This window comes from Acomys minous, assembly GCF_964271855.1.
Source record: "Acomys minous genome assembly, chromosome: 11".
Classification (NCBI taxonomy): Eukaryota; Metazoa; Chordata; class Mammalia; order Rodentia; family Muridae; genus Acomys; species Acomys minous.
Genome location: NC_140492.1, coordinates 60,972,630 through 60,994,148, shown reverse-complemented (window position 1 = coordinate 60,994,148; position 21,519 = coordinate 60,972,630). Strand labels below are relative to the sequence as shown.

Below are 21,519 nucleotides of genomic sequence, written 5' to 3'. Positions count from 1 at the left end.
TGCACAGAAGATCTGCCTCGCTGTGGTTGGTCCCTCTGCCCTCAGGTGTTTTTCCTTCAAATGCCCACGCTCTGAAAAATGCTTGCTGAATGACTGACCCGCTGCCAAGGTGAGGTATACGGCTGTATCATCTGCTAATAGACGCTCTCCTGATCTCACTTAGCAGCAAACAAACTGAGAGGTTCATGACCAGCACACACTACACAGTGAGACCTTGTCTCAAATCACAACAGAAGCTCAGAGTCCAGGCTAAGCAAAGTGGCTTTGGCTGCTTCTGCCCGCATGAAAAGGTGAACGTAGAGAGCTGAGGTGCCACAGCTCAGGGCTCCTGCCTGCCATTCTCGACCACACACAGCCAGTGACATGGCTGCCAAGGCCCCAGAGACAGTGAACATGGAGCTAATCGCACTAGCCGGTCAGGCAGGGCAGCAATAAGTCTGACTAATTTCCAGACTCTGGGTTGATAATGATTATTTTGTTAAATAAACACATTTAAAAAAATCAAACCAAGGGGCCAAGTGTGGTGGTGCACGCCTTTAATCCCAGCACTCAGGAGGCACAGGCAGGTAGATCACTGTAAGTTCAAGGCCAGCCTGGCCTACAAAGCAAGTTCAGGACAGCCAGGGCTTCACAGAGAAACCCTGTCTCAGAAAAAAACAAAATAAGACAAAAAATCAAACCAGGGTGCTGAAGCAATGGCTCAGAGGTTAAGAGCACTGTCTGCTCTTCCAAAGGTCCAGAGTTCAATTCCCAGCAACCACATGGTGGCTCATAACCATCTATAATGAGATCTGGTGTCCTCTTCTGGTATGCAGGCATACATGCAAGCAAGACACTGTTAAAAAAAAAAAATCAAACCAAGCCGGGCTGGGTGCACACCTGTAACCCCAGCACTTGGAAAGGCAGAAGCAGGCGGACCTCCGTGGGTTCAAGGACAGCCTGGTCTACAAAGAGAACTCCAGGACAGCCAAGGCTATTACACAGAGAAACCCTGTCTTGGGGGGAAAAAGTCAAACCAAAACCAACCCACAAATCAACATTATGTACGACTTACTACCATCATTTCATAAATGGGCATTCAACACCCAAAAGGCTAGGACACAAAATTTAGTCAATTACTCCACCAAAAATGCCAGCTAGTATCCTTCAACATACATGTGACACCTGCGTATTCCCTGCTCTCCTTTGTCCTCTGACAAGTGGAGACTCCCTTGTTGAAGGGGGCTGGGAACTCAGAGAGACAGGACACAGCGGAGAGCTATATCTGTGTGTGCGTCCCTGATGTGCACTTGGGAGGCAGAGTCAGATGGGATCTCTGTGAGTTCGAGGCCAGCCTAGTCTACAAAGAGAGTCCAAACCAACCAAGGCTACACAGAGAAACCCTGTCTCGAAAGAAAGAAAGAAAGAAAGAAAGAAAGAAAGAAAGAAAGAAAGAAAGAAAGAAAAGGCCAGGCATGGTAGCACACCACAGCTATAATCTCAGCAGGAGGATAGGCTCAAGGCCCATACCTATCAAGTTCCAGCCAAGCAGGACTGCACTCTGAGTACTGGCAGGCCAGATGGACCACATGCCCAGAGAAGGCCATGCGCCCACCCAGGCCCTTGCTCATGTTACCTGCTCTCAAAACCAGGGGCACTGAGGAGGTGAGAGCTGGTTAGAGGACCTGGTGCTGGATTTTTAAAAAATATTTTATTTCATTTTAATTTATATGTATTGGTGTAGGGGTGTCAGATCTTGGAGTTACAGACAGTTGTGAGCTGCCATGTGGGTGCTGGGAATTGAACCCGGGTCCTTTGGAAGAGGAGGCAGCGCTCTTAACCACTGAGCCATCTCTCCAGCGGTCCTGTACCCTTAGCCTCCTGAGCACTGGGATCCCACGTATAAGACACCGAAGTAGCGGGGATGTATGTCATTCTCTGGGGTAAAGAAATTCTACTATGGTCAGATGGGCTGGGAAATACTGACACCTTCCTTCCTGCCCCTCTCCTTTCCTTTTCACATAGTCTTATAGAGCCCAGGCTGGATTTGAACTCATGATCCTCATGCCTCAGCCGCCTGACCACCGGGGTCACAACCTAAACCATCAACCCTTTAAAGAGATTTATTACTCATGCATATTTTTTTTTTCCTGTAGGAAAGACCTGAATGTGCAAACAGTCTGTGAGAACTGGACCCCAACACTCAGTGTTCCCTTGACCAGCCCAACCACGGAATTGCTTGAGTGCCTGCCCCAGTGTGAGGAGCTCCTCTGTGGACTGCAGGAGCCATGCAGAGCTTCACTTATGATTAGCAGTTTGGAGGTGAATAAAGCAGGGTTACAAAGCACTCCAATCTCAAGGAGGCCCCAGCAAGTGTTGGTAGGTGGCACACCCACCCACCAGGCCCTGGTACCTCCAGGTCAGAGTTGATGGAGGAGACTTCCGAAGAGCTGCTGCAAGACACGTGGGCCTGGATGACCTGAATGGGAGGGTAGGAGGGAGGCTCCTCCAAGGAGGCATCTCCGGCGCTTGTCTGTCCGTCCCCCGGGAGCCTGGTGGTGCCACAGCCTGCCTGCAGGGAGTGAAGGGAAGGGTGGGCAGGGATGTTTGGTTTACTTCACTTTTCAGTGTTCCAAAGGCACAAATGTGTGTGGTGCAGTGTCCCTTAAACCCTGTTCCTCAGCATCCAGAGGTGGCCAGCATTCGGATTCCCTTGTGTCTTTCTAGATGGTCCAGATGGGTACACTCGTGTGTCCCCTACTTCCACAAACAGTAACACACTCTCTTATTATTTTATTTTCACTTAGTAGCATGCCTCAGACATAGCATGATAAGCTATGGTATGGGGCGGGGCGCATTGTTAAGAGCAGCATTATAGGGGCTGGGGAGATGGCTCAGAGGTTTAAGAGCACTGGCTGCTTTTCCAGAGGTCTTGAGTTCAATTCCCAGCAACGACATGGTGGCTCACAAGCATCTATAATGAGATCTGGTGCCCTCTTCTGGCCTGCAGATGTACATGGACCCACTTTGCAGACCAGGCTGGCCTCAGACTCAGAGATCTGCCTGCCTCTGCCTTCCAAGTGCTAGAATTAAAGGCGTGTGCCACTATGCCCAGCCATCAGAGAAAATCTTAATTAAAAACTACATTGAAATTCTCTCTCACCCTAGTCAGAACGGCAGTCGTTAAAAAAACAAACCACAGGTCTGGGGAGATGGCTCAGTGGCTAAGGACGCTTGTTGTTCCTCTAGAGGACCTGAGTTCGGATCCAAGCACCCATATCACAGGGCTCACAACTGCTTGCAGCTCCACTGTCCTCTTCTAGCATGCACACACGCACGTACACACACACACACACACACACACACACACACACACACACACACCAGGAAGTCAGTATGGAGGAGTCTCACAAAACTAAAGACAGATCTAGGCCGGGTGGTGGTGGCACACACCTTTAATCCCAGCACTCGGAAGGCAGAGGCAGGTGAATTGCTGTGAATTCAAGACCAGCCTAGTCTACAAAGTGAGTCCAGGACAGCCAAGGATACACAGAGAAACCCTGTCTAAAAAAAGAAAGAAAGAAAGAAAGAAAGTTAGATCTAGCATGAGCTAAAAAAAGCGCTCCTGGGTATGCTCCTGAGGAGTGTAAACTCATCACAGACACACTCACACACCAGTGTTTACTGCAGCACCATGCACTGTCGGTGAGCTGTGAAACCAACCAGGTGTCCAATACGGACAGGTAAATAAAGACAATGCAGCTTAAATGCACAGTGAAATTGGCATTAAAAAAAAAAAACACACACACACACACACAGTCTGGGTCACTTGCAGGAAAATAGAGTTAACCTGATATATTCACATTAAGAGAATTAAAGTCAGTCGCAGAAAGGTAAATTACTAATGCTTTCTCTCACACTCCTTGATTTTTGTAAGGATACATACAGTTATGTGTGTATATATGACATGAACATAGAAATAAAACTGTCCCATAGAAGTAACACTGACTAAGAAAACAAAGTGGACTCAAAGGAAGGAGAAGGCAGAAAGAAAAGGGCCAGCGAGCAGAAGGTGCTGGGATGGCTAATATTAATGGTCAACTTGACAGGACCAAGCACTACCTAGGAAACAGCTCTCTGGGCAGGCATGTGAGAAGTAGGTCAGTTTAGTGGGAAGAGCCACCCTGACAGTGGACAGTGCCATCCCTGGGGCGGTCCTGAACTGCCTGGAACAGAGGGAGAGGGCTGAGCATAAGCATCGTCTCTCCCCGCTTCCTGGATGTGGATACAGCATGACCAGTGGCTTCAAACTCCCCGTCATGATGGACTGTGTCGTCAGACTGTCAGACAAACTAAACCCTGTCTCCCTGAAGCTGTTTTGTCTCAGCAATGCATCAAGTACTAATACACGGGGTGGGGAACATACTGTATACAACATACATACAGTGTACATACAGTGTACACATAGTATACACTGGTATGAAAATATCTTTAGGTAATAAGGTACCGTCTATGATGAATAGATTTAATGAAAAACATTTAAATAAGTAAAAACTAAAATCTTTTTACTGGTGTCTTTCAAGACAGGGTTTCTCTGTGTAGCCCTGGCTGTCTTAGAACTCTCTCTCTCTCTCTCTCTCTCTCTCCCTTTCGCTCTCTCTCCCTTCCTCTCTCTCTCTCTCTCTCTCTCTCTCTCTCTCTCTCTCTCTCTCTCTCTCTCTGTGTGTGTGTGTGTGTGTGTGTGTGTGTAGACCAAACTGGCCTCAAATTCAGAGACCCATTCACCTCTGCCTCCTGAGTCCTGAGACTAAAGCCGTGCACATTCCCACAGCCTGGCAAAATTAAAATCTTAAAAAGAGGCCAACAGTATACATTTTCTTTCTGTATAGTAACTCAATTTGTAGAGGAAACTTTAGTGTTTTTTTTTTTTCTGCCAGGTAAACTATTCCCAGCTGCTGTTCCCTGAGACTCTTACCGCTATAAGAAGGCATCCCTAGCTGCAGAGATGGCTCAGTGGTGTATAACACTGACTGCTCTTCCAGAGGTCCAGAGTTCAAATCCTGGCAACTACATGGTGACTCACAACCATCTATAATGAGATCTAGTGCCCTCTTCTGGCCTGCAGGTGTACATGCAGATAGAGTATTCATATTCATAATATCTATCTATCTATCTATCTATCTATCTATCTATCTATCTATCTTTAGCTAGGTGTGGTGGTGGACACCTTTAATGCCAGCACTTGGGAGGCAGAGGTGCTTGGATCTCTGTGAGTTCAAGGCCAGCCTGGTCTACAAAGCAAGTTCCAGGACAGCCAGAGCTATACAGAGAAACCCTGTCTCAAAAAAACCAAAAGAAGAAGAAGTAGAAGGAGGAGGAGGGGCGGAGGAGGAGAACAACAACAACTTTCCCTTCCCTCTCCTTCCTAACTTGCCCCCTCACCCCAAAAGCCTTAGGCATTCCCCCCTAACCGCCCTGCAGCCTGCAACCATCTGGTGACTTCCTGACTACTCGGACCACATGTGAACACCCATGCAGAGGTAACTCAAAGGTTTCTTTCTTTCCTTCCTATCAGTTTGATCCACAGCCCTCACCTTGGTTGCTAAGAGAACAGAGAAAACAATGTTCCCTCTTACGGACCCCTCTCCCCTGCAACTCTGGAGAACTCTAAATGGATCCCAACAGTGGAAGCACCACCTCCTCCAGGAAGCCTGCCAGGCTGTCCTCTCGGCACCCAGAGGCACTCACCTGCTGCACAGGCTCAATGGTCAGCTCCATGTAGCGGCTGATGGCTGTCATCGTCCTCAGGGGCTTGCAGTGCGACAGGCTGGTGAGAGGTACCCAATCTGAGTTCTTTGAAATGGAAACCGAGAGGAAAGAAGGAGAAAAATTTAAAGCCAGGAGGAGGCACTTTGTAAAAGGAAGGTCTGATCTTATTCAAAAGAACCCTTAAGCCAGATGTGGTGGCCCACGCCTTTAATCCTGAACTCAGGAGGCAGAGGCAGGTGGATCCCTGTGAGTTCGAGACCAGCCTGATTCACACAGTGGGTGCTAGGCCAGCCAGTCAAAATGTTGGACACATGCTGGGCAGTGGTGGTGCACGCCTTTAATCCCAGCACTCGGGAGGCAGAGACAGGTGGATCCCTGTGAGTTTGAGGCCAGCCTGGCCTACAGTGTGAGTCCAGGACAGCCAAGGAGGATACACAGAGAAATCCTGTCTCGAAAAACCAAAACAAAAAACTAAAAACCAGAAAACAAAAAAGTTGGACACACCTATGAGGACCATGGAAGATACCCGAAGGCTTTTCAATGCCTGCTCAGAGTCACACAGTGAGACACCCCCTCACACACACACACACCTCAGAAAAAGCAGAGTCCCAAAGGCCTTCATGTGGTCAGAATGTGGGAGCCACCCCAGCAGACCTGGGGTAAAGTCTGAATCAAAGCAGTGGTTCTGACTTGGGTGAGAGCTTGGGAAAAGCTTGCTAGAAGCCACCCTTGGTTTTATAGAAGGGAAATCTGGTCCAGGGACTGCACTTTGAGGACGTTTGCCATCAGCTGATGTGTCCAATCCACAGCGTGCCAGCCAGGCACAGCCAACAATAACTATGAACAAAGCCTAACACAGGACTGTTACCTTACTTAAAACATTGGTAAGTTTTTTTTTAATTGTTTGATTTTCAAGTGTGAACTTTGTGGATGTTGGACACATCTACAAGGATCATGACAGACACCCAAAGGCTTCTCACTGCCTGCCCAGAGTCCCACAGACCTCTGTACCTCAAGCTCCCCAGTGAGGCACAATTTTACCCTAGTTGCTGGCTAGAGTGAAGAAAATAAGCCCCACCCCCTCCAGGGGGCTTTCCTGTAAACTCAGATCCAAGGCCCTAAACAATCCATTCTGGTCCCTTCTATTTTGTCAGCTCAGGCTACATTGTTGATCCTAGAATGTTCTGGGGAGCAATCTTACTTTTTCTTGTTCACTGACCGCCTCTTTCCCCCTTTCCCAGTCCTTTCAACAAAGGACTTCCAGCCTCCTTTCATGTGTGCCCTCTCTGAGAGGGGCCTGAAGTGCGGAAGAGCCCAGGAGCAGGGGACACCATTGTAGGAATGTCTTCTGAGGACGACAGAGTCAGTTCTGAGCAGGTTGTGATGCCTCACGCCTTTAATCCCAGCACTTGGGAGGCAGAGGCAGGTGGATCGCTGTAAGTTCAAGGCCAGCCTGGTCTACAAAGCGGGTCCAGGATAGCCAAGGCTAACACAGAGAGACCCTGTGTCAAAAACAAAACAAAACAAAACAAAACTAGAGTCAGTTCTGGTTAGTCATAGAAGTCACCAATTTGGATCAAGCAAGTAAGACAAGAGGCTGGGTTGCACTGCAGTGACAGCACTTGTCTGGTGGGCCCTAGGCCCAGGATTCTATCCCCTGCCCTGAAAAACAAAGGATACACTTGTCTCTGCCATATCGACCCTCACTAGAGGTGGTCACAGCTGGGTAAGTGTCAGGTGTGTTCACGAGCGGCACTTCCTCAGCTGAGCGCTTAGCAAGACCAGCCTCCAAACAGTGAGAGCTACACTGCAGTGGCCTCAGACACAAACAGGTCCTCGTGACCTGGGACAATTTTCCAGACACAGGGTCACACAGATGTGCAAAGGCAGGAATGGACATTCAGCCTGCTGATGGCTCTGGAGCTGTCAGGAGGTGGTGAGGATGGCAAAGAAAAGCAGAAAAGCGGAAGAGCGCCTTTATGGACTGAGAGTGGAAAGCCCGCATTGGTTTAAAAGTAAGACATTCAGCCATGCCAGGTGGCACTCGCCTTTAGTCCCAGCACTTGAGAGGCAGAGGCAGGCAGATCGCTGTGAGTTCGAGGCCAGCCTGGTCTACAGAGGGAGTCCAGGGCAGCCAAGGCCACACAGAGAGACTCTGTTTTGAAAAAGCAAAAACAAAACAAAACAAAATGACAAAAACAAACAAACAAAATCTAAAAGAATTCTTAAAGCTGGAAAAATGGAGGATCCCAGTGTATTTGGGATCACGTGACCTTTGGGGATTAAAAAACAAAACAAAACAGTGTTTAAGAGACCAAGTATGGAAAGATTTCCAGAAGTCCCTCCCTGTCCCCAGTACTTCCTGCCTCTGTGCACCTAGCCAGCGAACCCACCAGAGAGACCTTGTCCTCAGTCCTGGCCTCCAGGTTTTCTTCTTCCTTCTCTGCACAGGTCAAGAGGGCTTGTGTGTCGGCGCTCTCTCTGGCTTCCGCAGCGAATCCGAAGGCCCGTCTCATCCTGCTCTTTATCACACAGGACAGAAAGATGATCTGAGATGTGGAAGTTAAGGTATATGGAAGTGCAAGTGGAGAGTTTCGGCCTCCAGGTGGCGCTCTTCGCACCTCTGCCATGGGAGCTGTGCCAGATGTGGTGGTGCTACGCACCCGTCATCCCAGAACTTCCAAGGCCAGCCTAGGCTGTGTACTGAGAATTTGTCTCAGTATGCCGGGCGGTGGTGGCGCATGCCTTTAATCCCAGCACTTGGGTTCTGGGTCATTTATAGCCACCCTCCCACCACCACCACCACCACCATGGCAGGGTCACATCCAGAAGCTGTCATCACCTCCAACAGCCTCCTCTCCCCTTGCCCCTCCCCCCCCCCCCCGAGTTATCAGCTCAGCTTTACTTGCCCTTGAAACCCTAGTGCAAGGTCACCCCGGTGACAGCACATCAGGCAGTGCCTCTGGGGCCCCCAGGAGCCAAGTAGGCATCACTGTCAGCTCTAATCTCCACACCAGCCAAACAGAATAGATGGGAGGGCGGAATGAGCCTGTGTGACAGGCCGGCCTGTAGAGCCCTCTCAGAAAACCGAGAGAACGGCCTGGCAGGAAAACAGAAACAGGCTCCTTCACCGGGAGGGCAGGCTCTATTGGGAGATGTCTGGTAGGATACAGAATTGAGCCTGGAGCTTGGCCATTTGACCCTTGAAGCCCTCCCCCCCCCCCCCCCCCGGCCCCAGGCTCAGAGCTTTCCCACTTGCTTGCTATTTCAGAGAGTTGGTTTTGAACTGACAAAGTAACACACCTTAGATCTCAGCCATGGCGCCTGAATGTCCCAGGCTACAAACTGCTGGCCTGCTGCGCCAGCGTGCTACCGGGAAAGACCAAAGAAGGGCAGGGCAGGTGGGAGGTAGGATAGAGCCCTGGCTGTCGCCAATCTAGTGCCGCCTCACCGGCCCTCCTCACCTCCCCCGCCCCTGCCCCGCCCCTTCCCCTCCCCCGCCCCCAGTCACTGGGCCTGGGCGGATACAGCGAGGTCCAGCGCAGCCCGGCCCAGTGAAATGAGGAACCAAGGTGTGGCCTGGAGGAGATATTCAGGCTGCCGGTCATGGGCCACGATAGCGGAGGCGTAGAGGAGGCCAGCCAGAGCTGACAGGAACCGAGTCCACAGGTGGATGTAGGAGAGCGACTTCCCCCGACACTGTGCAGAGAGAGGAGGGGCTGGGTAGGAAGACACTGGATCTTTCGGTGGCATATGGTAAGCCCTCTCTAAGTGGCCACTTACAAAGGACATCCCTCCTGCTAGGCGTCCAGCTACAACTTTTGCCTGGCAAACTCCTCAGAACTGGCTTAATCTTAACACTGGAAACCTTTTCTTACTGTCCCACCCTATGGAGCAGGGGCTCCCTCCTGGACCCCATCACACCTGGCACATCCCTCTGACATGGAGAGATGCGAGACTTTACACATTCAGAATGCTCCTGCGAGGCCAACCAGTGGTCCTCCCATTCCAAAGCCACCTCCTGACAGTGGGTGGGAACTGGGGAATGCCAGCTGGGGAAGATGAGGGAGGCGGAGTTAAAAGGAGCCACTGTCCTTTCGGCTCAGAGGTTAAGAGCACTGCCAGCTCTTTCAAAGGTCCCGGAGTTCAATTCCCAGCAACCACACGGTGGCTCACAACCATCTACAATGAAATCTGGTGCCCTCTGCTGGCCTGAAGGTGTACATGCAGGCAGAACACTGTCTACATAATAAATAAATAAATCTTAAAAAAAAAAAAAAAGTCACTGTTCAGGTTTTCGCTGTGGAACCACACCAAACAGAGAGATCAAGGAAACGAGAGATGACATTCTGGAAACTGTGGAGCCAAGGGGACACTTTGCGAGAACAAACAATGGAGACACTGGCCTGCAAAAAGGAACATAAGCAATATATATATAAGCAGCCTCTGTAGATGTAAGGTCACTTCAGGGCCAGTAAGATGGCTCAGTGGGTAAAGACACCTGCTGTTGACAACTCAACCCCTGGGACCCACATGGTAGGAAGAAAGAAGCAAGGGGCTGGAGAGGTGGCTCAGTAGTTAAGAGCACTGTCTATTCTTCCAGAGGTACAGAGTTCAATTCCCAGCAACCACATGATGGCATTCATATAATATATAAATAAATCTTTTTTTAAAAAAAGAAAAGAAACTGAAAGAAAAAAGCGACCCCTGGAAGTTGTCCCCTGATCATAACACTGGAGATGTGGTATATATGTTCTGTGTGTCCAACCCTCCAATTAATAAATATTTTTAAGTCACTTCATATATACATATATATGCATACACAAGGGGATTACTAAACTAAACAATATATATTTAAGTTTACATATATGCAAGTATAAAACATGTCTAATCTCTTCTTTTCAATCTGTTTGCTAAGTTTTGGTATTTAGAAATATTAGGTGTTGGCTAAGGAATGGAACAAATTTCAGGAGAAAAGTGTATTTTGGCTGATTTTCTCTCATTTTTGTTTTAACTCCCCAAAGAACGCTCAGATGGGCTGGGGATGTAGCTGTGTGGTAACGATTGATTGCCTCGTACTTGTGAGGCCCCACCCTGAATCAAATGCTCAGCCTGGCACAAACAAAAACCTGTCAGGAATGCCACAGATGCCCTGGATCTCAGCTAGCTTTATTCCCGGCCATTGCTCTGGCCACCAACTGCTGAGAGCCAGAGAACAGAGAGACTGAGTGAAGCCCCTCACTGCGGAGTTCCTGAAAGTGAGGGTGGGTCTGGTCCCCGGCCCCAGAGCTTGAGAGTGATGATGTCCTGTTGCACGGTCCCCACAGCACACGGGAAGCTTCTCAGTGCCCTGGAGGGCCTGTGAGTTCCCCAGCCTGGCCACCCTGCTGCAGGCCCCCGGGGAACTAGAACAGGCAGTCAGGGTACTGTCCTTGCTCCCTGGATGGTCTCCTTGCCACGTGATGCCCCAGGCCCATCCTGGAGACTCACCCACAGGCTGCTGCAGCCAGACCAGGGAACTCTGCCTCCTCCATTAGTCTGGAGACAGGACTCCAGGATGTCAGGGCCTCACGGCACAGTCACCTACCTCCCTGATCCTGCACTTCTGGACCTGCTACTAAAGCATGGTGCTCCTGGGAAAGTGGGTCTCCTCAGGCTAACTGACAGGCCCATTTCACTTTCCGGTGTCAGGGCTGGTGTGGGTCCTGTCACCGAGGCAGGAGCACACTACAGCACTCTTCTCCAGAGAAAACCCACCAGGGCAGTTTCTACACCGATCCCAACGCTCACTCGGGCGCTGTCCCGTATGATAGCTTTTCTGTGCTCTCTCACATACACACAGCCCTTCCTTCCTTAGCTTCTGCCTTCTCTGGTGCCATGTGCCTTTCTGAGCCACTACGAAAGACCTCTAGCTAGTTTCTGTAGTGTAGTGGCTATCACGTTCGCCTCACTATAAAAGACCTCCTGTAGCCTGGTCCTATTATGGCTTCTGTTCTTCCTCCCTCCTGCCACAGGGGCCTTCTTTCCTGCTTCCCAGCCCAAGCACTTGTTTCCACTGTTCGGGAAGCAAAGAAACCCCCCACTGCACTATCTGTATCTTCCACGGGACTGAGAGCTCCCCAGGGACAAGCCCTGTTTGGCCTCAACAGGCCTGGCTGGTAAGTCTTCCCTCAGCCCAGACATTTGGAAATACCTGCTAATGAGATGCTGGTAGCTGTGTTGGACTTCCATGCCTTTCTTATTGGCCTGTGAGACTCTAGTTTGTCCCCCCCCCCCCCCCGGGACCTTTTCCCGGTCTTTCCCTTGGTTATAGGAAGCAGGGAGAAACACCCCAGCCTTCCTGGAAGGTTCCTGTAGGTCTCAGGACTCCATTGTTCATCCACGGCCCTTCATACACACACACACACACACACACACACACACACACACACACACACACACACACACACCTCATTGCTGTCATACACTGTCTCCTCAGAAAAATGTAAGCACACATGTGCCCCACACTGGGACATCACACCTCCAGGATCTCCCGATGCCCCCAAGATGCCCCATCCCCATCCCAGTCTCACAATATTGGAGAACGGAGGGATCCGGGATGCCCAGGAGCCGAAGGCAGCGATGCCACCCAGCAGGTAGCCGAAGACTTCTGGGTTTTCCTGCAAGGAGCAACAGACCTGATACAATCTCTTCTACTTTTAGAAGGTTCCTTCATGTGTGGGTATGAACCCTCACCCTCTCCCAGGGCACCGAGTACGTCCACCCCATATCTTCACATATTCATACCTGCAGAAGGTCTCCCAGCAGCCTCCGCTGTGGCCCTCGGACTGGAGCCGAAGCCTTAGGGACAGAAGCCCAGATTGCCCAGCTGGGACCCAGGCTCAGCGGCAGAGCCAGGGCAAACACGTTGGCTCTGAGATGCCGTCTCCTCCTCTCCCTGCTGTTCCCACCTACAGGAAACACCAGACCCCCATGATGCTCCAGGGAGGAGCTGGCGCCGTCCAGCTTCTATCTGCTCTCATGTCTTGACCCCCTCAAAATCCCTGAAGTCAAGTCCCTGCCTGCCTCCTACCCACAGCGGCTGCTACTCATCTTCCTGGAAGGACTTTTGAAAAAAATGCTAATATGCAGACAGTAGGTCCTCTCGTAGACTCACACTCATCAATGACTGTGTTCCAGCCATTTCTGTCACCGGCCCAGATAAGTGACTGAGTGTCAAGCCACCTGCTCTGTAAGCAGGAGAGACAGCAGCGAGAGAGGATATCCTTGCAGGTTTCCTTGGAACACAGGACATACACTCTTTTAAGCATTAAAACAAACAAACAAACAAGCCAGGTGTGGTGGCACACACCTTTAATCCCAGCACTTGGGAGGCAGAGGCAGGCAGATCTCTGAGTTCAAGGCCAGCCTGGTCTACAGAGTGAGTTCCGAGACAGCCAAGGCTACACAGAGAGACCCTGTCTTGGAAAACCAAAACAACAAAACAAAACAAAAAAAACCCTACTTCTGTTCTGAGCTACATGAGCTGGGTTGAGGGCATGTTACAGGACCCATTCTGCTTTTGGGCAAGAGTCTAAAAACCTACTCTCTTCTCAGGAACCCCAAATGCTGCATACTCAGCCCTTCCCGGTCCCCTCCAGCCCTGCTCTTACAGAGGTCACCCTCGTCTGTTTCTGCTATTCATTTCCAGAAATTATGTAGCTGAGCCTTGCACACCATCCCCTGAAGCTCCTGGACTTGGCTGATTCTTGTCTGCTTGCCTGTGCCACCCGGCCTGGTGTCACGTGCTTTCCTATCTCTGAAGTTTAGCTCTCCCTGTGAGTCTCTCTCCCAAGGGCCAGCTATGGTAACTATTTAGGGCTCCATCTTCCCCATGTGGCTGAGTGCAGGGACCTCATTCTTTTGCCTTTGTCTTGCAGGATGTGGCTCAGGAATAGGCACCGAGTGCATGGATGGATGAAACAACAGAGGCAAGATCCTTGGCATTAACTCATTTGTGTATTAACTCATCCGCTCCTGAAGCCGTCCTATGATATGGGGGGGGGAGGGGGAGAGTCCTGTCATCATTCAGGGATGGCCGCAGACGCACACTCACCAGACTTCGGCTTGGATTTGGATCCACAGACAGGGAAGAGAACGGACATAAAGTTCACGAAGTCAACAGCTGCTAGGTAGGCCCCGGTGAACACCTGGAAGAAAGAGGAGACAGGACCACTAGGCTGCCTGCCTTTATCTCTGCCTGGGTGGCCAGAAAGGCCAAAATCACAAGTTCCTTGCAGCCGGGCTTTAAAAAAAAAATCTTTGGGATGTGTGTTTAGGGTTAGAAATCTTTATCTGAGGGCTTACTCTTGGGGGGAAACTAGAAACTGCTTTTCCATGCACCAAATCCCACATCACCCTCTGCTGCGCTTGCCAAGTCTCAGCTCTGCAAACAGGAGCGATAAGGCCTATTTGTTGAGCATCTACTGTGAGCTGATAGTACTGTTAAGCGATAGAACAGCAGGGAGTCCCTGTCCTTCCAAATCGTTTCCTCATGAGAGTAATGCACTGTAGCGGCTTGCATGAGAGCGGCCTCCCATGGGCTCTTATGTTTGAACACTTGGTCCCCAGCTGGTGGAACTGTTTGGGAAGGATTAGGAGGTGTGGCCTTGTTGGAGGAGCTGTATCACTGGGCGTGGGTCTTTGTGTTTCAAAAGACCTGATGCCCTCCCCAGTGTCCCTCTCTGCCTCCTGCTTGCTGATCAAGAGGTGAGCTCTCAGCTGTTTCTGCCACCACGCCTTTGCTCCGCCATAATGAACTCTCACCCTCTAAAAACATAAGCCTAATTCATAATGGTTTCTTTTATATGTTGCCTTGCCCGCGGTGTTTTGTCACAGTAATAGAAAATTAAGATTTATTTATTTTATGTATTGCATATGAGTGCTTTATCTGCAGAAGAGGGCACCAGATCTCATTATAGATGGTTGTGAGTCACCACATGGTTGCTGGGAATTGAATTCGGGACCTCTGGGAAGAGCAGGTGGCGCTCTTAAACACTGAGCCATCTCTCCAGCCCAAAAATTAATGAAGAAAAAACAGAGCAGGAGAAGGGAGCTTAGAGCATGTGTGGAGGAGATGGGTTACAATTGCAAACAGGGGAGGGCATACCTTATTTTATTTTTTATGTGTGTGCGCATGCCACATGTGTATGGGTACACTCGGAGAAGTCGTGGGATTCCCTGGAGCTGAGGCTGTCTGACTGGGAAGCAAGCTCTCAGCCTCTGGTGGAGCAGTGTGTACTCTTACCCACTGGAACATCTCCGCAGGCCTGGGTAGCCTGGCTGCAGAAGGTGAGTTTGAACAAATGCTTGAAGGAGGCAATAGTGAGCCATGTGGGCATTGAGAGAAGGAGTGCCCGAGAAGGCAGGAATGGACAAGGTACAGGCTGAGGAAGGAGAGAGGCTTCCCTGACTGCAGTGGACGACAGAAGGCATGCTCGCCCTGGACGTACCTGGATCGTGAGCTGTCTGGCCAGAATCGCCCCCACGGTGTCACACAGACTGGTCAGGAGGCAGAAGGCGGCGCACAGTGGGGACTGGTTCCGGCCACGTTTCTTTGTGCATCTCAGGTAGAGAATCCTAGGTGACAGGGGGGTGGACAGAACACAGGGGTGGTGAGCGTGAGGCTAGACCAGAGGAGACACCTAGAAAAGGCAGCTGTGATCTCTGTTCTATCAAGCACAGTCCCTTGCAGGTGGAGCACACATTTCCGGGTTTAGTTTACAAGTGAGAAAGAAAAGACCAGGAAAAAAAAAAAAAAGAAAAGACCAGAATAGCCACAAGGCGCAGCCGGGAACTGGCGCTCAAGTGACATTGTCCTCTTCTACAAGGCGGGGAGAGCAGCTGGCTAGATTCTTACAAGCCTCAGCATGCTTTGAAACACCTGTAATCCTAGCACGTGGGGAAGGGGAGACATGAAGTACATAGTAGGTCCTTTAAGAAAAGATAGGGGCTCTTTTCTTTTCGCTCTCCCAAATCAGGCAGGGTCAATGTAATGCCCCCTCCCCTCCCTTACCAGCCAGCTGCTGGGCTTTATTTTTCCGAGAGGGAGACGGTTCTAAAGTCAGCCTAGCACCGCCGCTAACTATAGCAGTAATTGCCTGGATTTAAGAGGTGATCTATTTCTTTGAAATCAGAGTGAAATCCATCTACTCCATCTGTGCAGGGGGGCGGCAGCCTCCGCCAGCTGAGCAATTTAAGCACATTCATAGCCCATGGAAAACAAAACTGGAGGACAGCTCTGTGCTCTGGGTCCTCTCTCCCTTGGTCTCCAAAATGCTGAGTTTTTCCTCTCTATAAACACTCTCCCCAGCTTCGCACACTTGGGTCATACAGAAGGCAGGGCAGACTCAAGAGGCCAGAGCCTCTGTGGCAATACAGCCAATGCCATCTCCACCACACTGAGTTTTAGATAACTCCCTACTGTTTTTGTTTTTTTGTTTTGTTTTTCTAGACAGAGTTTCTCTGTGTAGCCTTGGCTGTCCTGGACTCACTTTGTAGACCAGGCTGGTCTCAAACTCACAATGATCCACCTACCTCTGCCTCCCAAGTGCTGGGATTAAAGGCATGCGCCACCACCGCCCTGCCTCCCTACGGGTTTTTTAAAAAGCTTGATTTATTTATTTACTTATTTATTTATTTGTTTGTTATGCATACAGTGCACACCTGCATGCCAGAAGAGGGCACCAGTTCACATTATAGATGGTTGTGAGCCACCATGTGGTTGCTGGGAATTGAACTCAGGACTTCTAGAAGAGCAGCCAGTGCTCTTAACCTTTGAGCCATCTCTCCAGCCCTCCTTGCTTTTTTTTTTTTTTTAAGAGAGAGAAATGGGCTGAATGAAGCAGCTTTGGCTTCACTCACTCAGACAGACAAGGTGGTGGTCATTCCGTAAGATTAGGCTCTAAGCATCAGCCCCAAGGATCCCAGGTATGGAAGGAAGGCTGTTACCCACCATCCTATAAACATTTCCACGTCTTCCAGCCCCAAGCCTGAAGCTCAGAGTGCTCCTGATCAGCCTTTAATCCCAGGACTCAGGAGGCAGAGGCAGCTGGATCACTGTGAGTTCGAGGCCAGCCTGGTCTACAAAATGAGTCCAGGACAGCTAAGGCTACACAGAGAAACCCTGTCTCAAGAAACAAAACAAAACAACAACAACAAAAACAAAAGCTCCAATGCAGGGTCAGGAGTGAAGAGATTTGGACTCCAATTAGCAACACTTTAATTTCAACCTTTGCGTCTGAGAGAGGAGGAATTGCAGCTTGGGGCGACGATATGAGCGGGTGGCAGGCCTCTGGCTTTGTGCCAGCGGCTTTGTCCCATGCCCTGCTGCTCTCTCAGTCATGTCCTCCAAGCCCTCAGATGCCAGGACTCCCCGACTAACCTCAACCTAGCCCCCCCACACACACACACCATGGAAGATCCATTCTCTGCAGACAGACACAGGGAGAGAGGTTCAGGGGTGATGGAGTCCTGAGAACAGAGGGGCATGTCTATCCTCAGTCAGGGTGAAAGACAGACGCCCTACTCTCAAGCCGGTGCACCCAGGCATCCTCAGGGCATCGGTTAACCCCTGTAAGCCTTGGTCCAGGGGCAAGCGTGCCTACAGTGTTGGCAGCATAGAGTTGGCTGAGGAACAAAGGCGACAATGCTACCACAAGGGAGATGACGCACGCAGAACCCTCTTACTTGGCACTCTCTAACTCGGGCTTAATCTTTGAAGCCTATCTGTGTGACAGGACAGGCAGGATTATGACCCCACTCAGTGAGCAGGCTCCTCATTTGAAAACGGCAGCAGAGCCTCCCTTAGGGAGTGGGCCAGGCAGGGACCAAGGGCATGAAGAAACGCAACCCACAGTGTCTTTACTGGACTCCGATCCCTAGGCAGTAGGCCCTGCAGACTCTCTGAATCGCTTTGGAAAGTCTGGGAACATTAAGCTGAGCCAGATGCTGTCGTGGGGATAAAGGGATGTTGCACCCTTTCTCCTGCCTGGGTACACTTGGGTGGCACCACCCTGGAAACTGTCTCTGGGTTTCTCTGTGTGGGCACAGGGTGGCTAAAGACCTAGAGGCTTCACTCTCGGAACCCAGGCTACGGGGATTACCTGGTCAAACCACGCCAGACAGACAAAAGCAAAATTGCACCCAGAATCAGATCACCACCGCCATGCTTTTTCTCAGCTTTCTATAAATTAAAAGTAGAAAGCATCAAGGGACTTGCTGCTAGGTTCCCAAAGGGTGGCTTGGCAGAGCCAGAGAAGTAGTGGTGTTTAATGAGCACGTATTAAGTCCTTTGCCTGCCATGCCTCATTTAATCCTCACATTCATTTTATGAGGCATATCCTCATTCACAAGAGAACCAAAGGCTTACACCTTGCTCCCCTCACACGGCTCGCAAGCAGGAAAAGGCTGACAATAGAGGCCAATCTTAACCGCATCCACTGCACCACCCAGCTTCCTGCTGCCGGCTCACAGCCCAGCTCTCCGGTGCTCCGAATCCAGAAAGGACTCTACTTGAGTCCACAGAGAAATGTCAGATCCGAACCCGGACTTGAGCTGCCACCTGAACGCCCCCTTTGGGTCCCTTCCCCTTGCTTTCCTAGAGAAGTACAGGCGAGTGGCGCCCAATCTCCCCCGCGGGTGACCCGCCACCCCTCGCGCGGGTCCCGGCCCCATTACAGCGCGTGGGCGGCGATCCAGCAGCAGGCGGCGCAGATCCACAGGCCGAAGGAGATGCAGACACGGCGGCGGGCGAAACAGCGGTCCAGGTAGTCCCAGTTCCAGAGAGGGGGTGCAGCGCTAGCCGCCTCCTCCATGGCCTAGCCGAGCCTCCCGGAGACTCCAGGGAAAGTTCCTGGACCGCACGGTTCCCCAACCTCGCCTATTGTCGGGGTCTGCGGGGGCGCACGCTGCCCCCTAGCGGTGGATCCGCGAGAGGCCGCCGCACAAAGGAGGACCCCGCCAGCAACGGGTCCCTCTGAGGGTTCCGCTGGGTTCCCAAGCCAGACAATACTCTGACGCTGCCAAGCGCTCTTCAGGGGTGGGGGGAACCCCGAGGCGCGCAGTCCCTGGTTGAAAAGGTGCAACACAGAAAGATGGGGTGAGGGACGGAGAGGGGCATACTTCGCCTCCTCCTTTCCCTCTGCTAAAGCTGTCAAGGGCACGCCTTGCACCACCCAGTCTCCCTAGATCCAGCCAGGAAGGGGTTAATTTTACAATGTGCTGCTCCCATCCAGCCAGGGAGCCACGCAATTCAGGCAAACGGGTGTTTTTCTTTAAAGCAAACCATTAGACTATTTTCAAATTGTCTTTGATTTCAATAAGTTTAAGTACAGCGTGACTGCGCTTCACTTTTGAGGCAGGGTTTTTGCCACATGGCCCAGGCTATCCTGGAGCTCACTGTGTAGGCCAGGCTAGCCTCGAACTCAAAGACCTCCTGCCTCAGCCTCCTCGGTGTTGGAATTACGGCATCATCCGCAGTGATGGCTACTGCCAGGACTAAATGAAAAGTCGCTGTGGTCTGAATGTTCTTGCCGCCTCCAAGTCCGTATATTGAAACTTAATCACAAAGCTAGGCCTGGCTGCGCTCGCCTTGGGAGGCAGAGGCAGGATGATCTCCAGGTTAGAGGCTAGCCTGGTCTACAGAGCAAGTTCCAGGATAGCCAGGGCTACACGGAGAAACCCTTTCCTGTGAAGGGGATGGGGGAGGGGGGGCCTGGGAGAAAGGAAGGAATCAAGAAAGGAAGGAAGGAAACATAGCCACCAATTTGGTGGGATCACAAGGCAGTCTTTAAGGTGACAAGGTCACGAGCACAGAGGACACATCAAGGCAGTTAACAGTCATGACCTAGGGAGCAGGCTTTTACCAAACATCACTCTTGTTAGCTGCCTTGATCTTGGACGTCCCTGTGAGAAACAAAATTACATATTTTATAATCCAAGACTTAAGGGCTAGCCTCGGCTACATCTGTGTCTCGGGACACCAATTAGCCAACCAACCAACCAAACACATTTCTGTGTGGCTTCCTTAGGTGCTGGCCTGCAGGTGCTCTTCCCTCAGCTTCTCTGGGGATGCCAGACATCCTCCATCCGTTGTCTTTGTAAACTGGGACCCCTCCTCGTGTGGCTGTCACATCAGGCACTAAGAAAGGAACACCTTGTGCTCTTGGTTCCTAATCTGTTGCGGATGGTCTGGTGGTGCTGTGTATTCGGATGCTAACTAGCTAACACTGGCCCCCAAGATCTCGTTGCACTCCAGATGAGTACATTATCACATATTCTCCGATTGGCTAAAATAAAGTTGCTGACAGCCAATTACTAGGCAGAATGAAAAAAGGTAGGCGGAGCTTCAGTTCCCGGCTTGGGGTCTCAGGAAGCAACCACCAGGCCAGGTGGGAGAAGTGAGAGAAGGAAAAAGATGGAGAACGAGGTTGTGGTTTTGATGGAGGAAGATCCAGCCCAGACAGGACGACATATTGGCAAGCAACTCGGGGAATGCAGCTGGGAACTCGCCAGACTAGCTTAAAAATTAATTTAAATCGTACTTGCCCAGTTATTGTGCTAAAGCTGTTGGAATAAATCTATAGAAGCCAAGCAGTGGTGGTGCACGCCTTTAATCCCAGCACTTGAGGCAGAGGCAGGCGGATCTTTGTGTGTTCCAGGCCAGCCTGGTCTACAAAGTGAGTCTAGGACAGCCAAGGCTACACAAAGACATCTTGTCTCAAAAAAACCAAAAAAAAAAAAAAAAAAAAGAAGAAGAAGAAGAAGGAAGCGGAGGAGAAGGAAGAGGAAAGGAAAAGAGAAGAAGAAAAAGAAAGAAAGGAGTGCCAGGAGATGGTGGTGCACGCCTTTAGTCCCAGCACTTGGGAGGCAGAGGAAGGCAGATCTCTGTGATTTCAAAGCCAGCCTGGACTACAGAGTAAGTTCCAGGATAGCCAAGTGAAACACTATCTCAAAAAAACTTGAGAGCTGAAGAGATGGCTCAGTGGTTAAGAGCACCGACTGTTCTTCCAGAGGTCCCGAGTTCAATTCCCAGCACCTCATGGTGGCTTACAACCATCTGTAATGTGATCTAATGCTGTCTTCTGGCCTGCAGGTATACATGCAGAGAGAGCACTCAAATACATAAAATAAGTCTTTTTAAAAAAATCCTCAAAAACTTCAAAAAGAGAGTGAAAGTGTTTGCTGCCAAGTCTGAAGACCTGAGTTCAATCCCTGGACCCATCTGATGGAGGGTGAGAACTGACCTCATCTGTTGTCTTCTGAGCTCCGCACTTGAATTCATTACATGAGCACACACACACACACACACACACACACACACACACACACACGCATACACGCACACGTATGCATGTGCACACACTCCCAGTTGTCACCACATGGCTGTGGACCTTCCATCATGGACTGGAACTCACCCTCTGCTCCCTGTAGCCCAGACTTGGAGCAGAGAACTGAACCTCACAAATGCTCCCACTTAAAAGTGAGGTGATGGCACCTGCCTTAGTGTTCCTGTGACACTAGAAACCCTGTAGTTCGGGCAGCGACACATGCCAACGGTGGAAGTCAATCTTATCATCCTAAGGAGGCAGACTCAAAGACAGTGAAGAAAGCTGTCAGCTGATGGGAGGGAGACCCAAGGCTCAGCTCTTTGGTCCCCACCTAGCCTGCCTTGGGCTATCTCTGTTCCTGTCTCCTAAGTGTTCACCTCTATTTATTTATTTTGGTTTTTCA

General features: G+C 50.6%; 1 protein-coding gene across 4 annotated transcripts in view; it reads right to left on the bottom strand.

The window, feature by feature from the left end:
• Positions 1 to 18,683, bottom strand: part of TMEM44 (transmembrane protein 44) — a 34,173-nt gene extending 15,490 nt beyond the window's left edge. For 3 of the 4 annotated variants that reach the window (XM_084801729.1, XM_084801730.1, XM_084801731.1), the window contains exons 1-9: positions 18,466 to 18,683; positions 15,240 to 15,366; positions 13,844 to 13,937; positions 12,535 to 12,698; positions 12,321 to 12,407; positions 9,277 to 9,447; positions 8,142 to 8,297; positions 5,728 to 5,832; positions 2,393 to 2,551 (exon numbers count right to left, since the gene is read on the bottom strand). In XM_084801729.1, coding sequence (XP_084657855.1) covers positions 2,393 to 2,551; positions 5,728 to 5,832; positions 8,142 to 8,297; positions 9,277 to 9,447; positions 12,321 to 12,407; positions 12,535 to 12,698; positions 13,844 to 13,937; positions 15,240 to 15,366; positions 18,466 to 18,602 — 1,200 coding nt within the window. In that variant the 5' untranslated portion in view covers positions 18,603 to 18,683. The remainder of the gene's footprint in view (positions 1 to 2,392; positions 2,552 to 5,727; positions 5,833 to 8,141; positions 8,298 to 9,276; positions 9,448 to 12,320; positions 12,408 to 12,534; positions 12,699 to 13,843; positions 13,938 to 15,239; positions 15,367 to 18,465) is intronic. The other variant, XM_084801732.1, reaches the window with a different exon arrangement.
• Between the last annotated feature and the right edge of the window lie 2,836 nt (positions 18,684 to 21,519).